General features: G+C 41.4%; 1 protein-coding gene and 1 long non-coding RNA gene across 4 annotated transcripts in view; one reads left to right on the plus strand and one right to left on the minus strand.

The window, feature by feature from the left end:
* LOC104005982 (uncharacterized) overlaps positions 1 to 17,893 on the plus strand; it is a 164,319-nt gene that overhangs the window by 23,673 nt on the left and 122,753 nt on the right. For both annotated transcript variants that reach the window (XR_001716752.4, XR_008547434.2), the window contains exon 2: positions 15,951 to 16,128. This is a non-coding gene — a long non-coding RNA (uncharacterized LOC104005982). The remainder of the gene's footprint in view (positions 1 to 15,950; positions 16,129 to 17,893) is intronic.
* Positions 6,005 to 17,893, minus strand: part of CLNK (cytokine dependent hematopoietic cell linker) — a 264,742-nt gene continuing 252,853 nt past the window's right edge. Inside the window, exon 19 of one of the 2 annotated variants that reach the window (XM_520687.9) lies at positions 6,005 to 10,226. In XM_520687.9, the coding sequence (XP_520687.3) occupies positions 10,080 to 10,226 (147 nt within the window). In that variant the 3' untranslated portion in view covers positions 6,005 to 10,079. The remainder of the gene's footprint in view (positions 10,227 to 17,893) is intronic. The other variant, XM_009447358.4, reaches the window with a different exon arrangement.

The raw sequence follows: 17,893 nt of genomic DNA on the forward strand, positions 1-17,893 counted from the left end.
TCCCAGCACTTTGGGAGGCTGAGGCAGGTGAATCACCTGAGGTCAGTAGTTCGAGACTAGCCTGGCCAACATGGTGAAACCCCGTCTCTACTAAAAGTACAAAAATTAGCCGAGTGTGGTAGCAGGCGACTGTAATCCCAGCTACTTGGGAGGCTGAGGCAGGAGAATCGCTTGAACCCAGGAGGCAGAGGTTGCAGTGAGCCAAGATGGAACCACTGCACTCCAGCCTGGGCAACAGAGCAAGACTCCGTCTCAAAAACAAAAAACAAACAAACAAACATGTCTTTCCCATTAGAAGCTTTCCTTCAAGCTTCTCAGCGTTCACATTTAAGAGTGAGGCACGAACATGTGAATCGAAACTTGTACGTGCATGGATGAGCTCCACTGCAGCACGAGACAGTGGGAATCTGCTCTTTTATGAAGAAGTCTATTCTTTGATGTCCTTTAGGAAGGATCAGCATTTGTAGCAGAACTGCTGTGTTCTCTTGTTTTAGGGTTATAATTCTATCAGTTCTTCCTTGGAATCAAATGTTTAAAAGGGGTTGGGGTTCTAAACTTTGGTAATGAAACTTTCACTTAAACTCCATTTTTCAGCACAGCACCCATTTCCCACTTTCAACTGTATCTTACATGCCTATTTCAAAATATTTCCTGGAGATGCATTGTCTTGATGGCTGCCAGGGTTGGGGAAGGATGACATCCTGGCTAAGTAAACCTCTGGTTCCTGGGTGAGGGATGTGTTGATTATAATGGATTCTTACAATGACTGCTGATAAATAACTCTTCGTTTCGCCCCAGGCCCTTTACCAGTTTTTAAGGTTAAATAGTGACTCCAATTTCCAAGCCTTTCAAAGTTTTCATAATGAGAATCAGTTTGGTTCTTTTTGAACTTCCTGATTATAATTGAGTTTCTACAGGGATCAAAATTATGTCCTTATTTAGCTATATTTTGTTGTTGCTGTTGAGACAAAGTCTCACTCTGTCGCCCAGGCTGGAGTGCAGTGGCAAAATCAATAAAGGAATTGAAAAGATAAGAGCACTGAGGCAGGAGAATCGCTTGAACCTGGGAAGCAGAGGTTGCCGTGAGCTGAAATCATGCCACTGCACTCCAGCCTGGGCAACAAGATCAAAACTCCGTCTCAAAAAAAAAAAAAAAAGGTAAGAACGTAGGATAAAGGAAATGGAAGAAGAAGACAGATGTCAACAAAATTTTGGATGAGGGGAAATTAAATGGACAAATGATAACTGAGTTAACAAAATAGAGGAAGCTAAAGTAGTAAATAAGAAGTAGAAGGAAGTTTAATAAGAAACAAGCTGATTCCCATTATGAAAACTTGGAAAGGCTTGGAAATTGGAGTCACTATTTACCCTTAAACTTAGCTGGGTGTGATGGCTCACACCAGTAGTCCCCGCTACTTAGGAGGCTGAGGCACAAGAATTGCTTGAACCCAGGAGGTGTAGCTAATTCTTGTATTTTTAGTAGAGATAGGATTTCACCATATTGGTCAGCCTGGTCTTAAACTCCTAACCTCAAGTGATCTGCTTGCCTTGGCCTCCCAAAGTGCTGGGATTACAGGTGTGAGCCACTCTGTTTGGCCTCTTATTTAGCTATGTTTTAATTGGAAGCCTTATTACAGTGGGTGCATACATTTTGTATTTTACTAAATACTGCTAAATTGCTTTCCAAAATGCTATACCGATTGATGTTCCAACTAGTAGATGAAAATTTTATTTTGTACATCCTCATCAGCTTTTGACATTATCTCAATGTTTAATTTCACCCAGTGTGATGGGTGAAAGTGCTATGTAGTTGCTATTTTAATTAACGTTTCTCTGGCTGCTATTGTAGAAGTAGCTGTCAGAACCGCATGAAGCCTGGAAATGCTGGGGAGTCTTCTGGGTAATCATCCTTTGCCAGGCCTCCCAATAAGCACTGAGGAATGTTCTAGGGTTCGTTTGCTCATTTTACTTTCATCTAATGGACTGCCAGTACCAAAATCTGTATTAGTCCCAGTTCTCTAGAGGGACAGAACTAATGGAATAAATATGTATACACACACACACAAATATATATATATATATATATATATATATATATATATATATAAAGGGGAGTTTATTAAGTATTAACTCACATGATCACAAGGTCCTACAATAGGCTGTCTACAGGCTGAGGAGCAAGGGGAGCCAGTCCGAGTTCCAAAACTGAAGAACTTGGAGTCTGATGTTTGAGGGCAGGAAGCATCCAGCACGGGAGAAAGATGTAGGCTGGGAGGCTAGGTCAGTCTCTCTTTTCCTATTTTTCTGCCTGTTTATATTCTAGCCACGCTGGCAACGGATTAGATGGTGCCCACCCAAATTAAGGGCGGGCCTGTCTTCCCCAGCCCACTGAGTCAAATGTTAATCTCCTTTGGCCACACCCTCACAGACACACCCAGGATCAATACTTTGTATCCTTCAATCCAATCAAGTTGACACTAAGTATTAACCATCACAAATAGGTAGCCAGGAAGCCCATTTGCCATTCTCATGGGGGTTGCTCACTCTTCAGGCCTCTGTTTCGGCATTCAGGCTAAAATCTCCCTCTGTGTGGGTCTGTTGTCTAGTGCTGAGGGCTTAGGGACCAGGGAAGCCAGACCCCATCTCCCACTCTGCTCCATTAGGCTCTATGTCATCTACTCCATTAGGCTCCATGTGATTCGCTCTATAACAGTGGCTATTGGCATCCCCTGTTAATTCCATCACCGACCAGCTGTAATAGAAACACAATAGCAAAGCTGGATATCTTAACTTACAGGACTGGGTGATCTTTCTAATCAAGGATGCCATAGCTAACCCTTCTCTCTTGAGGCCCCTCTGGGAGAAGAAGCCTCTACACCAGCTCTGCTTGCTTCTCACCTGACTCGGTATTAGTTTCTAAAAAGGTTTGCTAGGATTCATTTTGGTCTAGAGACTTTTTCGTGGGAAAGCTTCTCATTTCTTTTAACAATGAAGGGCCATTCAAATTTTCTATTTCTTCTTGTATTGATTTTCATCTGTAAAGTTATCTATTTCGACTCCACTGGAATAAAAGCACTTCTGATAGTTCTTTAATATCCCTTCAATGTCTGTAGTATCTGTTGTTTTGTCTTTTTTGTTAGTAATGTGTCCTTCTACTTAAGTTTTTGATTATTTTAGCTAGCTGTTTATTAATTTTCTTTTCTTTTGTTTTGTTTTCTTTTTTTTTTTAATGGAGTCTCGCTCTGTCACCCAGGCTGGAGTGGCGTGATCTCGGCTCACTGCAGACTCCACCTCCAGGGATCAAGCAATTCTCCTGCCTCAGCCTCCCAAGTAGCTGGGACTACAGGCACGTGCCGCCATGCCCGGCTAATTTTTGTATTTTTAGTAGAGACGGGGTTTCACCAAGTTGGCCAGGCTGGTCTTGATCTCCTGAACTCATGTTCCGCCCGCCTTGGCCTCCCAAAGTGCTGGGATTACAATTGTGAGCCACTGCTCCCGGCCTATTAATTTTCTTAATTGTTCTTAATTGTTATTAATTTTCTTAACTTACAGGAGTGGGTAAGTTAAGACATTCCAGCTTTGTGCGTGTGTATGAATTACTTGTTTACAGCCTTTGCTCATACATATTAGGTTGTTTAATTGCCTTTTGACTTTGTCTAACTTTTGTAAACATTTTAAATTTTGGTGTAATGAATCTATCAATCCTTCCCTTGATGATTTAAGTTTTTGTCTTAAGAACTCTTTCCCTATCTCAAAGTCTTAAAAATTATTAGACAAAGATGTAAGACTCAATTTAATAGTTGCTTTTTGCTCTTAAGTATTTGATTCATGTAAACTATATTTTATATGATTTGAGGTAGAGACATAATTGTATGTTTTCTATATGGTGAGCCAGTTTAACCAGAACCACTTAATAAATTATCTGTCCTTTCTCTACAGATGCTGCTTCTATTGTATTCACTTACCCTTCAAACAGGTAGTCACTGCTTCATTCCCCATGGCCTAGAATAGTGCCCCTAAAACAGGAGTACCCAATAATGGGCAACATGCCTGTACTCCTGAAGCAGAGTGTTCAATCTTTTGGCTTACCTGGGCCACACTGGAAGAATCATCTTAGGCCACATGTAAAATACACTAATACTAATGATAGCTGATGAGCTTTAAAAAAAAATGGCAGGGCACGGTGGCTCATGCCTGTAATCCCAGCACTTTGGGAGGCCAAGGCGGGTGGATCACGAGGTCAAGAGATTGAGACCATCCTGGCCAACATGGTGAAACCCTGTCTGTACTAAAAATACAAAAAAATTAGCTGGGCACGGTGGCGGGCACCTGTAGTCCCAGCTACTCGGGAGCCTGAGGCAGGAGAATGACGTGAAGCCGGGATGCAGAGCTTGCAGTGAGCCGAGATCACGCCACTGCACTCTAGCCTGGGTGACAGAGCGAGACTCAGTCTCACAAAAAATAAATAAATAAAAATAAAAATAAAACAGCTTCATTGAGGTATAATTGGTATATTAAAAAACTGGACATATTTAATGTATATAATTTAATGAGTTTCGGGATACACATACATCCATAACACCATCATCACACTCAAGGCAATAAACATATCTATCACCTCCAAACATTTCCTGCTGCCCCATCTCCCTTTTTGTGGTAAGAACACTTAACATGATTAACATGAAATCTACATTCTTAAAAAAATTTTAAGTAGGTAATACATTTTCGTTGACCATAGGCACAATGCTATGCAGCAGATCTCTAGTACTTATTCACCTAGTATAACTGAAACTTTATACCCATTGAACAACAACTCTCCATTTCCCTCTCCCCACAGCTCCTGGCAACAACTATTCTATTCTCTGTCCCTATGAGTTTATTTCAGATGCCTCATATAAGTGGAGTCATGCAGTATTTGTCATTCTGTGCCTGGCTATGTCACTTAGCATGACGTCCTCCAGATTCATCCACCTTGTCACATATGCCAAGATTTCCTTCTTTATTGAGGCTGAATAATACTCCGTTGTATGTATATAACATATTTTCTTCATTCATTGATTCATTCTTTTTTTTTTCTTTTTTGAGACAGTGTCTTGCTCTGTCGCCCAGGCTGGGGTACAGTGGCATGATCTCAGTTCACTGCAACCTCCACCTCCCAAGCTCAAGGGATTCTCCTGTCTCATCCTCCCGAGCAGCTGGGATTACAAGCACCCACCACCATGCCCAGCTGATTTTTTTTTTTTGTATTTTTAGTAGAGACAGGGTTTCACCATGTTGGCCAGGCTGGTTTCGAACTCCTGACCTCAAGTGATCTGCCCACCTTGGCCTCCCAAAGTGCTAGGATTACAGACGTGAGCCACCATCCCTGGCCCATTTATTCATTTTTGATGGACATTTAGGTTGTTTCCATATCTTGGAATAATTGTGAATAATGCTGCAATGAATATGGGTGTGCAGATATCTTTTCAAGATCCTGATTTCATTTATTTTGGATACATACACAGAAGTGGGATTGTTGAATATAATAGTTCCATTTTTAATTTTTTGAGGAAACCCAGTACTGTTTTCCATAGTGGCTGCACCATTTGGCATTCCCACCAACAATGTACAGGGTTTCCATTGGTCCACATTCTTGCCAACATTTGTTATCTTTTGTTTTTTGATCATGGCCAACAGGCATATGAAAAGGTGCTCAATTTCACTAATCATTGGGGAAAAGCAAATCAAAACCACAATGAGATATTAACTTACACATATTAAGATGGTTATTACATGTGTATCTTTCCGGCCAAGCTCTGAGCTCACAATCACAGGGATTGTGTCTTTTTCGTCTTTATCTCCAAAGTCTAGCATAATTCTCATATGTCAATAATTGTTCTAGTAATTTTATCCTAAATTTGCCCTAAATATAATTTCAAAAGAGCTTTAGGGGTAATAGGGCATGAAACAAAATTAAACTATGTTTTGAATTTCTTTCTTCAATACTCAGAGACAGAGAAAATTATAACATTCAATTACATATTTACTTTTATTTAAATTAGTAAGGCTGTAAATTATGAATGTAAATGTGCTTAGCTAGAACAAATATTGCTCAGAATAAAAAAGATATACAAATATAATGCTAATATTATACAATATAGGCTATCTCATAAAAATTTGTATTTGTGTACACACATACATAATTGGCTACATTCGACAATGGGGTTCATTCGATTCCTCCGTAGTAATTAGAACAGGAGACTTAACTGATTACAGCCATGATGCGGTTACTTAAAAACACACACACACACACGCACACAGGCACAGGCACACACATGCACACCCCACATAAATAAGTTTGGGAAAATTTTAAATTTTCTCACTCAGGACTTTTCAAAGCCATCTCAAAGGAGCTTCCTCAAAACATTTAATGTTGGCATCACCCCACAAGTACTCAGAAATAAGTGTTAAAATAGAAATCCAATCCAGTAATGGGAAACTGACTTAGATTATCTTATTTGTTTGTATATTTATTTGTCATCTATCTCTCTTATTCACTGCTCTATTTTCAACATCTACAATAGTGCTTAGTAATGAATACACATGCAGTACACAAAGGTGCTAACACAATACATGACTAATGATGAGGGCTATGCACATTTATCCAGAATGAGAATTATTTAGTCCAAAAAATATCTGGAAAGCATAAATGCTGTAATTGGATAAAGCTAAAATTCTATTACTCTATTGAAACCAGATATCAAGTGATACTTTTAAACTAAACATGAGGTAATGGTTGAAAAGGGATTAAAACACTGGAATTTGGGCATGCCAAATCCAAATCATTGAATATTCAATTACAGATCTAAAAAAGCAGGTAGACCATGAATAGGATAATTGCATATGGAGACCTTGGTTCCAGTTGCAACTATGTCACTGTGAGATTTTGGCCAATGAGGTACAATTTCCTCAATTATAAAATGCATTAGAAATAGCTGCCCTCTCTTCTTTACAGAAGTGTTGTAAGAAACAAATACAATCGAATTTATATACTCTTATTATTTAATCATCCATTACAAGCAAAATGTAAATGTGATTGTCCTTACTACAATCAACACTGAAAACAGTGAATTCAGGATGTTGCTGTGGCAGGCCAGAGGTGGGTCTCTTGAATCTCCATTGAAATAACTTGCTGGCCAGCAAGTTAGTGGACAGCGTCCAGCTGTGCCTTCTGGATTGGCCACAGCATTTGCAGGTCTTTTGTTGTTTGTTTTTCTTTTTCCCAGGATAGCCCCAGACAATGACTTAACAGGGTGGGGCACTAAGACCCAGACATTACTGCCCAGCATAACACTGTCTCCTCTCTGGGCAAACTTTGCTTTGGGCCTCACTATGAGCTGGCCAAGACTCTCCCAGAGCTGTGTCTGAATCTCATGCTTTTTCTCCTCACTCCCACACCTCCCCTCTTCCCTCTCACAGGTGGGAGCCTGAAAGCCCACCCCATACCCATACTTCTGTTTCTTCTCCCTTTTATCTTTCTCAAACATTAACCTCCAATCAGTGTTTGCACTTCTAACTTTGTCCTGGTGTCTGAGTTCTAGAAAACCCGACACCCAGTCCCTCAAACCTCAATCACCCGAAGCAGCCCATGTCAGTATTTTCCATTTTATATTTTTTACAGAAGTGTTCAAATACATTAAAATATTGTAAGCTTTTAATTGCAAGATGCTTAATTTCTTTTTTTTCTTCCTTTTCCCCTCATTCTTGCTGTCATCTTAAGGATGCTGAATTTCTACTTCTTTTTTCTTCTTGGAATTATATATTGTATTTGTGAACAAGAGATGATAAAATGTTATTTCAAACGTACACCTTATCAAATGCTAACCCCCACCTGACATTCACCTATTTTATCAACAGCAATGGTTGAGAGGACTCATAGATATTTCTTGAGAACATAGCATTGAATGGCATGGCCTCAATGAATCAGTGAGTTGGAGGTATCAGTAATCTCCCAATAGCTTTTTAGGGTGAGGGTCAGATTCCTTCTTAATATGAGCCTGGAGCTCTTCTGTAAAGTCCTTGTTTCCACACTGTCCCTGGCTTGTTGAATTCCAGTAGAGAATGACCAGCAACCATACAGCTTTTAGCTTTGACCGGACCAGTGAGTTCTTTCGTATCCAAGCTCCAATTTGAACACTCTTGTCTCTTGGTTCTATGTAATCCTCTGCAGGCATACTCTACGATAGGCTCAGCTGGGTCTCAAAAGTTCCAGCCTTACAAATAGCTTCTTCATTAAATGCTCCTGATGTAACTTATAGGCATCACTTCACATTGACCTTGTGAAAGGAGAACACCTGAGCAGGTATTTGGATAGTGGGTAGATGCTAAGAGCTTTTCCCAGAGAGCTCATTGTCTGCTGTCTTACAAAAGAGATAATCCTGCACATTGTTTTCATCTGCTTCTATTGCCTTTTAATTATTTTTGGTTTTCTTTCTGCATCAATGCTACAATTACATAAATACTCTATGAATTTCCTTTGTAAGCTTTGGTAGCATTTGGCATCATGATATACTGTTATTTTCGACAGACAGTATGTTTTTTAAAAAAGCTTATTCCCACTAGAAGAGTTTATTTATTTTAAGGTGGTAAATCTGTATTTTCAAATTGTTTCTATCTTTCTCTCTCTCTCTCTCTTTTTTTTAAAATTAGCTTTTCAACTTGATTGTAAAATGTCACAGCGCAGAGAATGTACCTGGGAAGATGAGCTTGCATGGAGCCAGGCAAAGCAGATTACAATCTGGGCTCTCTTCTCATATTGAGTAAGATCAATAGCTACTTCGAGCCTCTGTTTCCTCATCTTTATTGTAAAACAATAATAAAATTAAATCCTCTTAACCTCTACAGGGAATAATATCATGGCCTGTGCAACGTTACTGCAAGAATTAGCACTAATTTGAGGACAGTTTTTCTCTGTCTTAGAATGGAAGTCCATAATTGGAATTGTTAATACAATTTTTAGTTTCCCTCAGACATATGCTTGCCTGAAGGCTAGTGTAGGATATAATCTGAGCTCTGTACTATGAATGTGTTAATTCCATTTGACTTAAAGCTACTTGAAGCAGATGATGCTGGAGCCTGGTCCCATGGCCGTTTCACACCCTAGTCAGAGGATTTTCAGTTTCTGTCTTCAAGGTGACATTCACAATTGCTGGTTTTCCATACCACATTTCTTCCCTATACTTGAATTTCTAGGATTACAATAAAAGAGAGCTAATATTCACCAACCCAACCCCTTTTTTTTTTTTTTTTTTTTTTTTTTTTGAGACGGAGTCTCTCTGTCCCCAGGCTGGAGTGCAGTGGCGCAATCTCAGCTCACTGCAAGCTCCGCCTCCCGGGTTCACACCATTCTCCTGCCTCAGCCTCCCGAGTAGCTGGGACTACAGGCACCCACCACCACGCCCGGCTGATTTTTTGTATTTTTAGTAGAAATGGGGTTTCACCATGTTAGCCAGGATGGTCTTGATCTCCTGACCTCATGATCTGTCCACCTCAGCCTCCCAAAGTGCTGGGATTACAGGCGTGAGGCACCGCACCCAGCCCAGCATCTTTAGTGTAAGAAATCATCCACACATTGTAGATGTGTAAGGCCCAACAACTGACATAAAGGCAGCGCAGTGTCCTGTAAAGAGCACAGATTTGGGAATTTCCCATAGACTTGTCCTGCACTGGCTGCAAACATTTAAGCAACAGCTTCTGGTGCCCTTTGCTGCTCGCCTGTATCATGAGCATAATGGCTATGTTTATAGTATTTTTTGTTGTTGTTTTTTAGAAGATACTTTTAAAACCCTAGTTTTAATTTTTATTTATTTTCCAGTGGCCAGTTACTAGAATGTTTTTATTTTTTGCATGTTATAAATATTTTCTCTGTGGTTTGAACTTTCAAAACCGTGAGTGATTTTCCACTCTCTGTTATAGAGTGTTTTTCTTTTCTCCAAAGTTAAAAAAATTGTCCCTTGAAGGCACAGAAAATAAACTTTTGAAATCAATGAAAACAATGGAAGCGCTGAATCCAGTAAACCAAAGATAACACAAAGACCAGGCTACAGAGGCAAGAGGTGTCTGGTGAGAGGGAGTGGCTGAGTGAGGTGACACTGTTTCCTGTGGACCCCAGTTTTATCTTTCCCATCAATTAGTATAATGGGAAAATTCTTGTAGTGTTCGATGATGTCTTCTACTGAATCAAACTTCTGAAACACAGAAAAGAAAGTTAATGACTTTTAAAATATCTTTTGTGTCTGTAGGTTAAAGTATAGCCAAGGTGCTTCATTTTGCATGGGGAAGAGGTGAACCAATTTAACAATGTTTGTATGGTAAAGGTGTTTCAGGAAGTGGTTTTTGGTTTGTTTGTTTTTTTCTGAGACGTTGTTTTGCTCTGTCACCCAGGCTGGAATGCAGTGCCACAATCTCGGCTCACTGCAACCTCCGCCTCCCGCGTTCAAGTGATTCTCCTGTCTCAGCCTCCCAAGTAGCTGGGATTACAAGCATGCGCCACCACGCCCAGCTAATTTTTGTATTTTTAGTAGAGACAGGGTTTCGCCATGTTGGCCAGACTGGTCTCGAACTCCTGACCTCAGGTGATCCACCCGCCTCGGCCTCCCAAAGTGCTGGGATTACAGGCATGAGCCACCATGCCTGACCGGAAGTAGTTTTTAAAAAGAATATGGCAAGCTTGAAGGATGAGTGATAAGAATGATAACAAGAGAGAAAAAAATTCTTGAGAGAACCAAAAGTGAGCCCTATGGCAGCTCTTTAAACTTCCTACACAGGGAGTTTCCCCTCTCTGGAATCAGATCACACTGGTCAAGTTCCATTCTATTGTTGTCACAACCTTTCTATCCTAAGGACTCAGATGGGTTAATTACACAGCAATCAAGCCTTGGAATTTGCCTCCCAAACCTCAACCTTAGCTCTGACCATCAAAAATATAGAAGATGTAGGCTCGAATGTAGTAAATTGGTGGGCAATGCCTGCAGTGAGCTTGCCCTCCAGTAACGAAGTCTAAGGAATTCTAGTATACATAGAAAGAACAGGGACAACCACGGGGCTGCTTAGCCAGTTTAGCTGCCCTCCTTAAGCTTCTTGTGAAATAATGAGGTAGCTGCAGATTTCAGTGTTTCTAGATACACAGATAAAATGTTATGACAATTTAATGGAAAGTAAGATTATTTCAGGTTTAGGGAAATGGGGAAGTGCTTTGTCAAGGATACAGACTTGAAATGGGCTATGTTATGGGTCATTCCAGATAAGTAGACAGGAGGGTTTAAAGACATTAAAAGCAGAGAATGTACAGGACCATGCATAAGGACAGGTATTGAGAAGACTTGAGCATATATAGTAATTTTTTTTTTTTTTAATTTCAACAGCTTTAGAGGTATAAGTGGCTTTTGGTTACATGGATGAATTGTATAATGGTGAAGTTTGGGCTTTAGTGTACCCATCACCCAGATAATATACATTGTATGTACCCAGTAGGTGGTTTTTCATCCCTTAGCCCCCTTCTCACCCTCTCCCTCTCTGAGCCTTCAATGTCCATTCTGCATACACAGTAATTCTGATCAGGTGAGTTTGGATAAGTTCCTGAAGGAGTATATTGGGAGATAATTAGGAAGAGCTTGCTCAACCTGCCTCCCATGTTTCAAGACAACTTAGATCCTCCTTAGCAAGCCTGTGAGGTGAACAGGGCAGGGGGAATGATCTTCCCTAAAGAGCGAAGGGAATTTCAGCTCAGAGAAGTGGACCGCCTTACTCAGAGTCTCCCATGGCTAGGGAGGGTGAGACCAGGAATGAAGGCTCACTTTTCTGGATACTTCTTTTTATTTTTCAGCTTTGCCTATAGCTTGTGACCTCTGATGCTCCAACAAACCAGGGTAGAGATGACACAGCCTGAAGAAAGGGAGCCGTGTGGGGGCTACTCTGCCTCTGATTTGGTTTTGTCCACTCCTTCCTCTGTCCGGGGCATCCTAGGTGCAGCAATGTTGCAAGGCCTCAGGAATAGCCAATGGAGAATGAGATTGACCAGTTAGGACCTCACAGGGATGACATTCTGTTGGGAGCAGGCAGAAAATAATTTCCTATGCAAACAAATAATTTCATTTAGAGCTATGTGCTGTGAAAATTGTCAGCTGAGGCTTAAGAACCTCACCAGGTCACTCAGAGGCTTCCCTCGGGGCTGTTGGGAGGGAACGTTCTTTTCTGTTGGAGGTGCACTGAATAGAAAGCAATTAAAACGCTATAAACCTGTGACTTCCAGGGTCATCTCCTCCTTCCCACCATCATGTGGGGTGGGGGGAGGGGGTGTGTGAAGAGCAAACAGACACCACGCTGGGGATAAAAACGTGGGGAAAGAAATGTAGAGTGGGAATGTCTTGATGTTAACTAGTCCCTGGATCGAGTCCATTTCTGTCCTTTCTGGTTACATTACAACACATTTCCTTCTCTCCCGCCTGAGCTCATTTGAATTGGGGTTTGTCTTTTCACACCCAAAGAGTCCTGGTTCAATCTGTAAGTCCCTTGTCCTTCTGAAACCTTTACTGGATCTGCAGCAGTTTCCAATGAGATAACCTATGTGTCAGTCTGACTTAGTGTGTTCAGCCTGTTAAAATACTAGGCCAGGCGTGGTGGCTCACGCCTGTAATCCCAGCACTTTGGGATGCCAAGGTGGGCAGAACACTTAAGGTCAGGAGTTCGAGGCCAGCCTGGCCAACATAGTGAAATTCCCCTCTCTACCAAAAATATAAAAAATTAGCCGAGCATGGTGGCATGTGCCTGTAATCCCAGCTACTTGGGAGGCTGAGGCAGGAGAATCGCTTGAACCTGGGAGGCGGAGGTTGCAGTGAGCTGTGATCGCGGCACTGCACTCCAGCCTGGGAGACAGAAGAGACTTCATCTCAAAAAACAAACAACAACAAAAAGTACTATAAACCTGGCAGCTTAGAAACAGCAGAAATGTATGTCTCACTTTCTGGAGTCTGGGGAGTCCAAGATCGAGGCACTGGCAGATTCAGGGTCTGGAGAGGCCCATTTTCTTGCCTTAATGCTGTGTCCTCACATGGTCCAAAGAGCAATGCACTCTTTTACAAGGGAACGAATCTCATCTGTGAGGGCTCCACCTTCAAGACCAAATCACTTTCCAAAGTCCTCACCTCCTAACACCATCACCTTAGGGCTTAGGATTTCAACACATACATTTTGGAGGAATACAAACATTCAGACTACACCACCACCCATATTACGTATACAATAAATATGAGTTTCTACCTGATGCTAAGGTAAGGTACTTTCCCCATTGTCCAATGGGGAGATTAATCTCTACTACAGCAGTGTAATTGTAACCAGAGGGCCTGTGGAGCCTAAATGCCTGAGTTCAAAGCCTGGCTCTCCCAACCACTAGCAGTGTGACTGTCAGCAAGTTTCTTGCATTCTCTGTGCCTCAGTTATTCTATGAACAGTGATGGTAACGATAGGACCTAACTTTGAGATTCATTGTGAGAATGGAATTGATGCATATGCAGTACAGCATTCAGAAGAAAGCGTGACACACAGTGAGTGCTTAGCACATGCCAGGCCTTACGATTAACTCCTCCCTTCTAGCTTTGCCAGGAACATCATGAGAGAGCAATGCAATCACCAAGAAGTTTATAGACCATTACTGTAAGCCTTTAGGAAGAGAAGAATTTTCTGTATTTCATTTCCAATTTTAAACCAAGCACAAAGTTTTCTTTCTCTGCCTTCATGCTTGGTAAAACAAAAAGTGAATAACAACCACACACAAAAAAACTTTTTATGCAGAACTCTTTCACAAAATTGGTTAAATCCACATCACTAAAAGGAAATCTTTCCTAGTTTTAGTCTTCAGAGGGAAGATGATTTCTTTGTCCTAGTCTCATTCCTGTTTTCTTTAAGATTGTCCCAAAATAATACATTTGCTATTAATTGTTTTAATAATCTGCTACATGGATGACATTTCATATGAAATTGTAACTTTAACAGGTAGTAGGTAGCAAGACAGGTGCAACTAGTCACATGATTTTTCCTTTTTTTTTTTTTTTTTTTGAGATGGAGTCTCACTGTGTCACCCAGGCTGGATTGCAGTGGCACAATCTTGGCTCACTGCAACCTCCGCCTCCTAGATTCAAGCAATTCTCCTGCCTCAGCCTCCCAAGTAGCTGGGATTACAGGCATGTGCCATGGCGCCCAGCTAACTTTTTGTGTTTTTAGTAGAGATGGGGTTTCACCATATTGACCAGGTTGGTCTTGAACTCTTGACCTCAAGTGATCCACCCGCCTTGCCCTCCTAAAGTGCTGGGATTACAGGCGTGAGCCCCCGCGCCCAGCCTGGTCCTTTCTTATTATTGGTTTCTAATGGTGGGGTCAAAATTGAAATATTGCCCTGAAGAGACTTTTTAAAAAGATTATATTCAAGCTCTTACATATTGAATAATCTTTTCCAGGGGGACAACCAATGTTATGCTATTATTAGGTCTTAAAATCTGTTTAAACCTTTTGTGTTTATTCTATATATGAACTGTGGCCGATGTTTCCTTGCCAGAAAAGTAAAGAGATCTGTTTGGGTACACACATGAGAGTGAAAGAAGGAAAGGGGGAGAAAAGAGAAAGAGAGATAAATGCCAAGCAAGCAGGAGGAGAAGGAAGCAGAGAAGGTGTGAAAAAAACCCATGGGTTAATTATTTGTCTCTGTTCTTTAGTCTTTAACGTTTAGTTTATCATGTAAATATCTACGGTGGTTTTTAGAAACTTACAAACATTTGTAGAACAAAAGGAGAGATCTGGAAATTGAAATTGAAATGTCCCTTCTCTGAGATTTCACAGAAATGTTGACAAACATGACTTATAAAACTGAGATGCAGGGCTGATGTTTGGCAGCAGTTAAGCTCCGCAGGTTGTTTAAGGCAGGTGCCTCCTTGGCTGGCTAGGGCTGATGTTCTACCAATCTCATTCTTGCTTAGGTGCCTACAGAGATCGGCACAGGTGCACCGGGTATTCCCTGGATGGCAGGGACTTGACATGACTCTTTCTGTGTTCCCAGAATGCAACACTGAGTCTAACATACTGTAGGCTTACAATTAATGCTTGGACAATAAATAAGTAAAGGAGCAGTGGGTGCTAAATGATTCCCCCCAATATGTCCATGTCCTAATCCCAGAATCTGGAATATGACCTTACATTGTAGAAGAGCTAATACTATTTTATATGGTATAATACAGGATAAAGTTAAGGATCCTGAGAGGGGGTGCTTATCCGAGGTTATCCCAGTAGGCCCTAAAAGCAATCATGTGTTTCTTCACAAGATAGGAGCAGTGGGAGATTTTGATCAGAGAAGAGGAGAAGGTCACGTGACCATAGAGAGAGAGATGAGGAGAAGGTCACGTGATCATAGAGGCAGAGACTGGAGCGACGTGGCCATAAACCAAGGAAAACAAGGATTGCTGGCAGCCACGGAAAGCTGGAAGAGGCCAGGAGTGATTCTCCCCTGGAGCCTCCGGAAGGAGTGTGGCCCTGCTGATACCATGATATTGGACTTCTGGCCTCCAGCACTGTGAAACAATAAATTTCAGTTGTTTTAAACTGCAAAGTTTCTGGGGAAGGGATACTTATTAAGCACATGCCTCTATGTGTCTGCCACTATTTACATCAACTCATGTCACGCTCAAAATAACTCCCAAGAGTTAGACATTGCTGCATCATCTGTGTGGTTAAATTCAAAAGTTGCAAGATAGCTACAAAACTACATGAAATTAAAATAATCTTTGAAGATGCTGTTTCTCATTATGTTTTTCCTGCTGAGTTGGGTGAAGATGCTTTCTTTAATTGAACCGTGGCTAAAGTAGCTAGTTGTTGGCTTGCATTTAGCAGAGCCTTGCTATGTAAAATGCCTTTATCTTGTTTTAAAGAGCCGTGATTCTTCCTCAGCAAGACAAAAGGCTTAGGCTGTGAAAAGCATGAGGGAACTGAGTGAAATCCAGACTGTCTTCTTCTTACACACGGCACAGCTCCCTCGGAGGGAAGGCAGGAAGAACCACCTGTGAATTGTCATTTTTTACCCACTGCCTGGAACACAGTAAGCTCCAAGTAAGTGTTAACTATTCTTTAACTGTGATTCAACCTGCAATGTTTTCAAACGGGTGGGGGATTGCTTGTATTTGCCATGGTGTTATTTAAGTCTGTTTGTGGAAGTGAGGCATGAGAACAGGGTCTGGAGGCAGGGAATCTAAGGACTTCCTAGAACCAAATCAAATGGAAACACTTCAGTTACGACAGGAAGTATCCTTTCTATTTACATAGGGCCTACACTGAGTAAATGACTTTGTAACTTTACTTCATCCTCTTGGTTTACATAGGGCGAACACCAAGTAACCAATGGAAACCTCTAGCAGATATTTAAACCGCAGAAAATTCTTTAAGGGTGCTCTTGAGCCCCTATGCCGGGGCCCGCTCCCACCCTATGGAGTGCACTTTCATTTTCGATAAATCTCTGTTTTTGTTGCTTCATTCTTTCCTTGCTTTGTTTGTGTGTTTTGTCCAATTCTTTGTTCAAGATGCCAAGAATCTGGATACCTTCAACTGGTAATGGAAGTCAATGTTTTGCAAACTATACCGCATCCCAGAATTGCCGTTTACTAGCTGTGACTTTGGGCCAGATACTTAGTATTTCTGTGCCTCAGTTTCACAGTTTGTTAAATTGAAATATTGATAGCACCTACCCCAGAGGTTGGCTATGAGGATTCAATAGATCAAATTAGTCATTAATGGCTAACTGCACAGAATAGTTCCAGTGCATATAAAACCCCACCAAAACTCAGGATTCTGCCTTGGATTTCTTTCTCATTGCTTGCTTTATGTATATATATATATTTATATTATTAGTGAATGCTTTAATTGATTCATTCTTTCACCTGTGGAAATGTATGTTCAACACATGTATGAGAAAAAAATAAGGAACGCAAAGGAGGAGAAAATTCCAGATGAACACAGAAAGGAGCTTCTTAAAACAGACATTTGTTTCTCTCAGGGTTCCTTGGTGACAGTAATTAGAGCAGCTCATCTGGAGGCGGAGGGTCTAATCTATGGCCTGCCATAGGAGATGCTCCTTATTTGCCAAGACAGTCAGTGAACTGGCTGACAGTCTGATTAAGCTGTTAGGATATTATCACAGAGTCACTCTACTTCCTCTTCTTTATTAGCAGACCAAAGTGGGGCATGTTGGAAAAAAAGCAGTAACTATCTCAGGTCTCAGTTTCCTTGCCAGTAAATGAGGTTCATTAATATGTCCTTTCCAGAGCTTTTTCAAGAACTCCATGTGAGAGCAAATTAAACAGCATTTGGCCCAAGGCCCTGGCACATGCAAAGGCACACCATGTCCACGTCCTCTATTCTCTAAGGAAAAAGAACCCTTAAACCCAAGCATTTAAGAATTATATAATGCTTTCCTGGCCGGGCGCGGTGGCTCATGCCTGTAATCCCAGCACTTTGGGAGGCCAAGGCGGGCAGATCACCTGAGGTCGGGAGTTCCAGACCAGCCTGACCAACATGGAGCAACCCTGTCTCTACTAAAAATACAAAATTAGCTGGGCATGGTGGCGTATGCCTGTAATCCCAGCTACTCGGGAGGCTGAGGCAGGAGAATCGCTTGAACCCGGGAGGCAGAGGTTGTGGTGAGCCAAGATCACGCCATTGCATTCCAGCCTGGGCAACAAGAACGAGACTCCGTCTTAGAATAAATAAATAAGCTGGGTGCTGTGGCTCACGCCTGTAATCCCAGCACCCTGGGAGGCTGAGGCGGGCGAATCACGAGGTCAGGAGATCGAGACCATCCTGGCTAACACTGAAACCCCGT

The sequence above is a fragment of the Pan troglodytes genome, chromosome 3 (assembly GCF_028858775.2).
Source record: "Pan troglodytes isolate AG18354 chromosome 3, NHGRI_mPanTro3-v2.0_pri, whole genome shotgun sequence".
NCBI lineage: Eukaryota > Metazoa > Chordata > Mammalia > Primates > Hominidae > Pan > Pan troglodytes.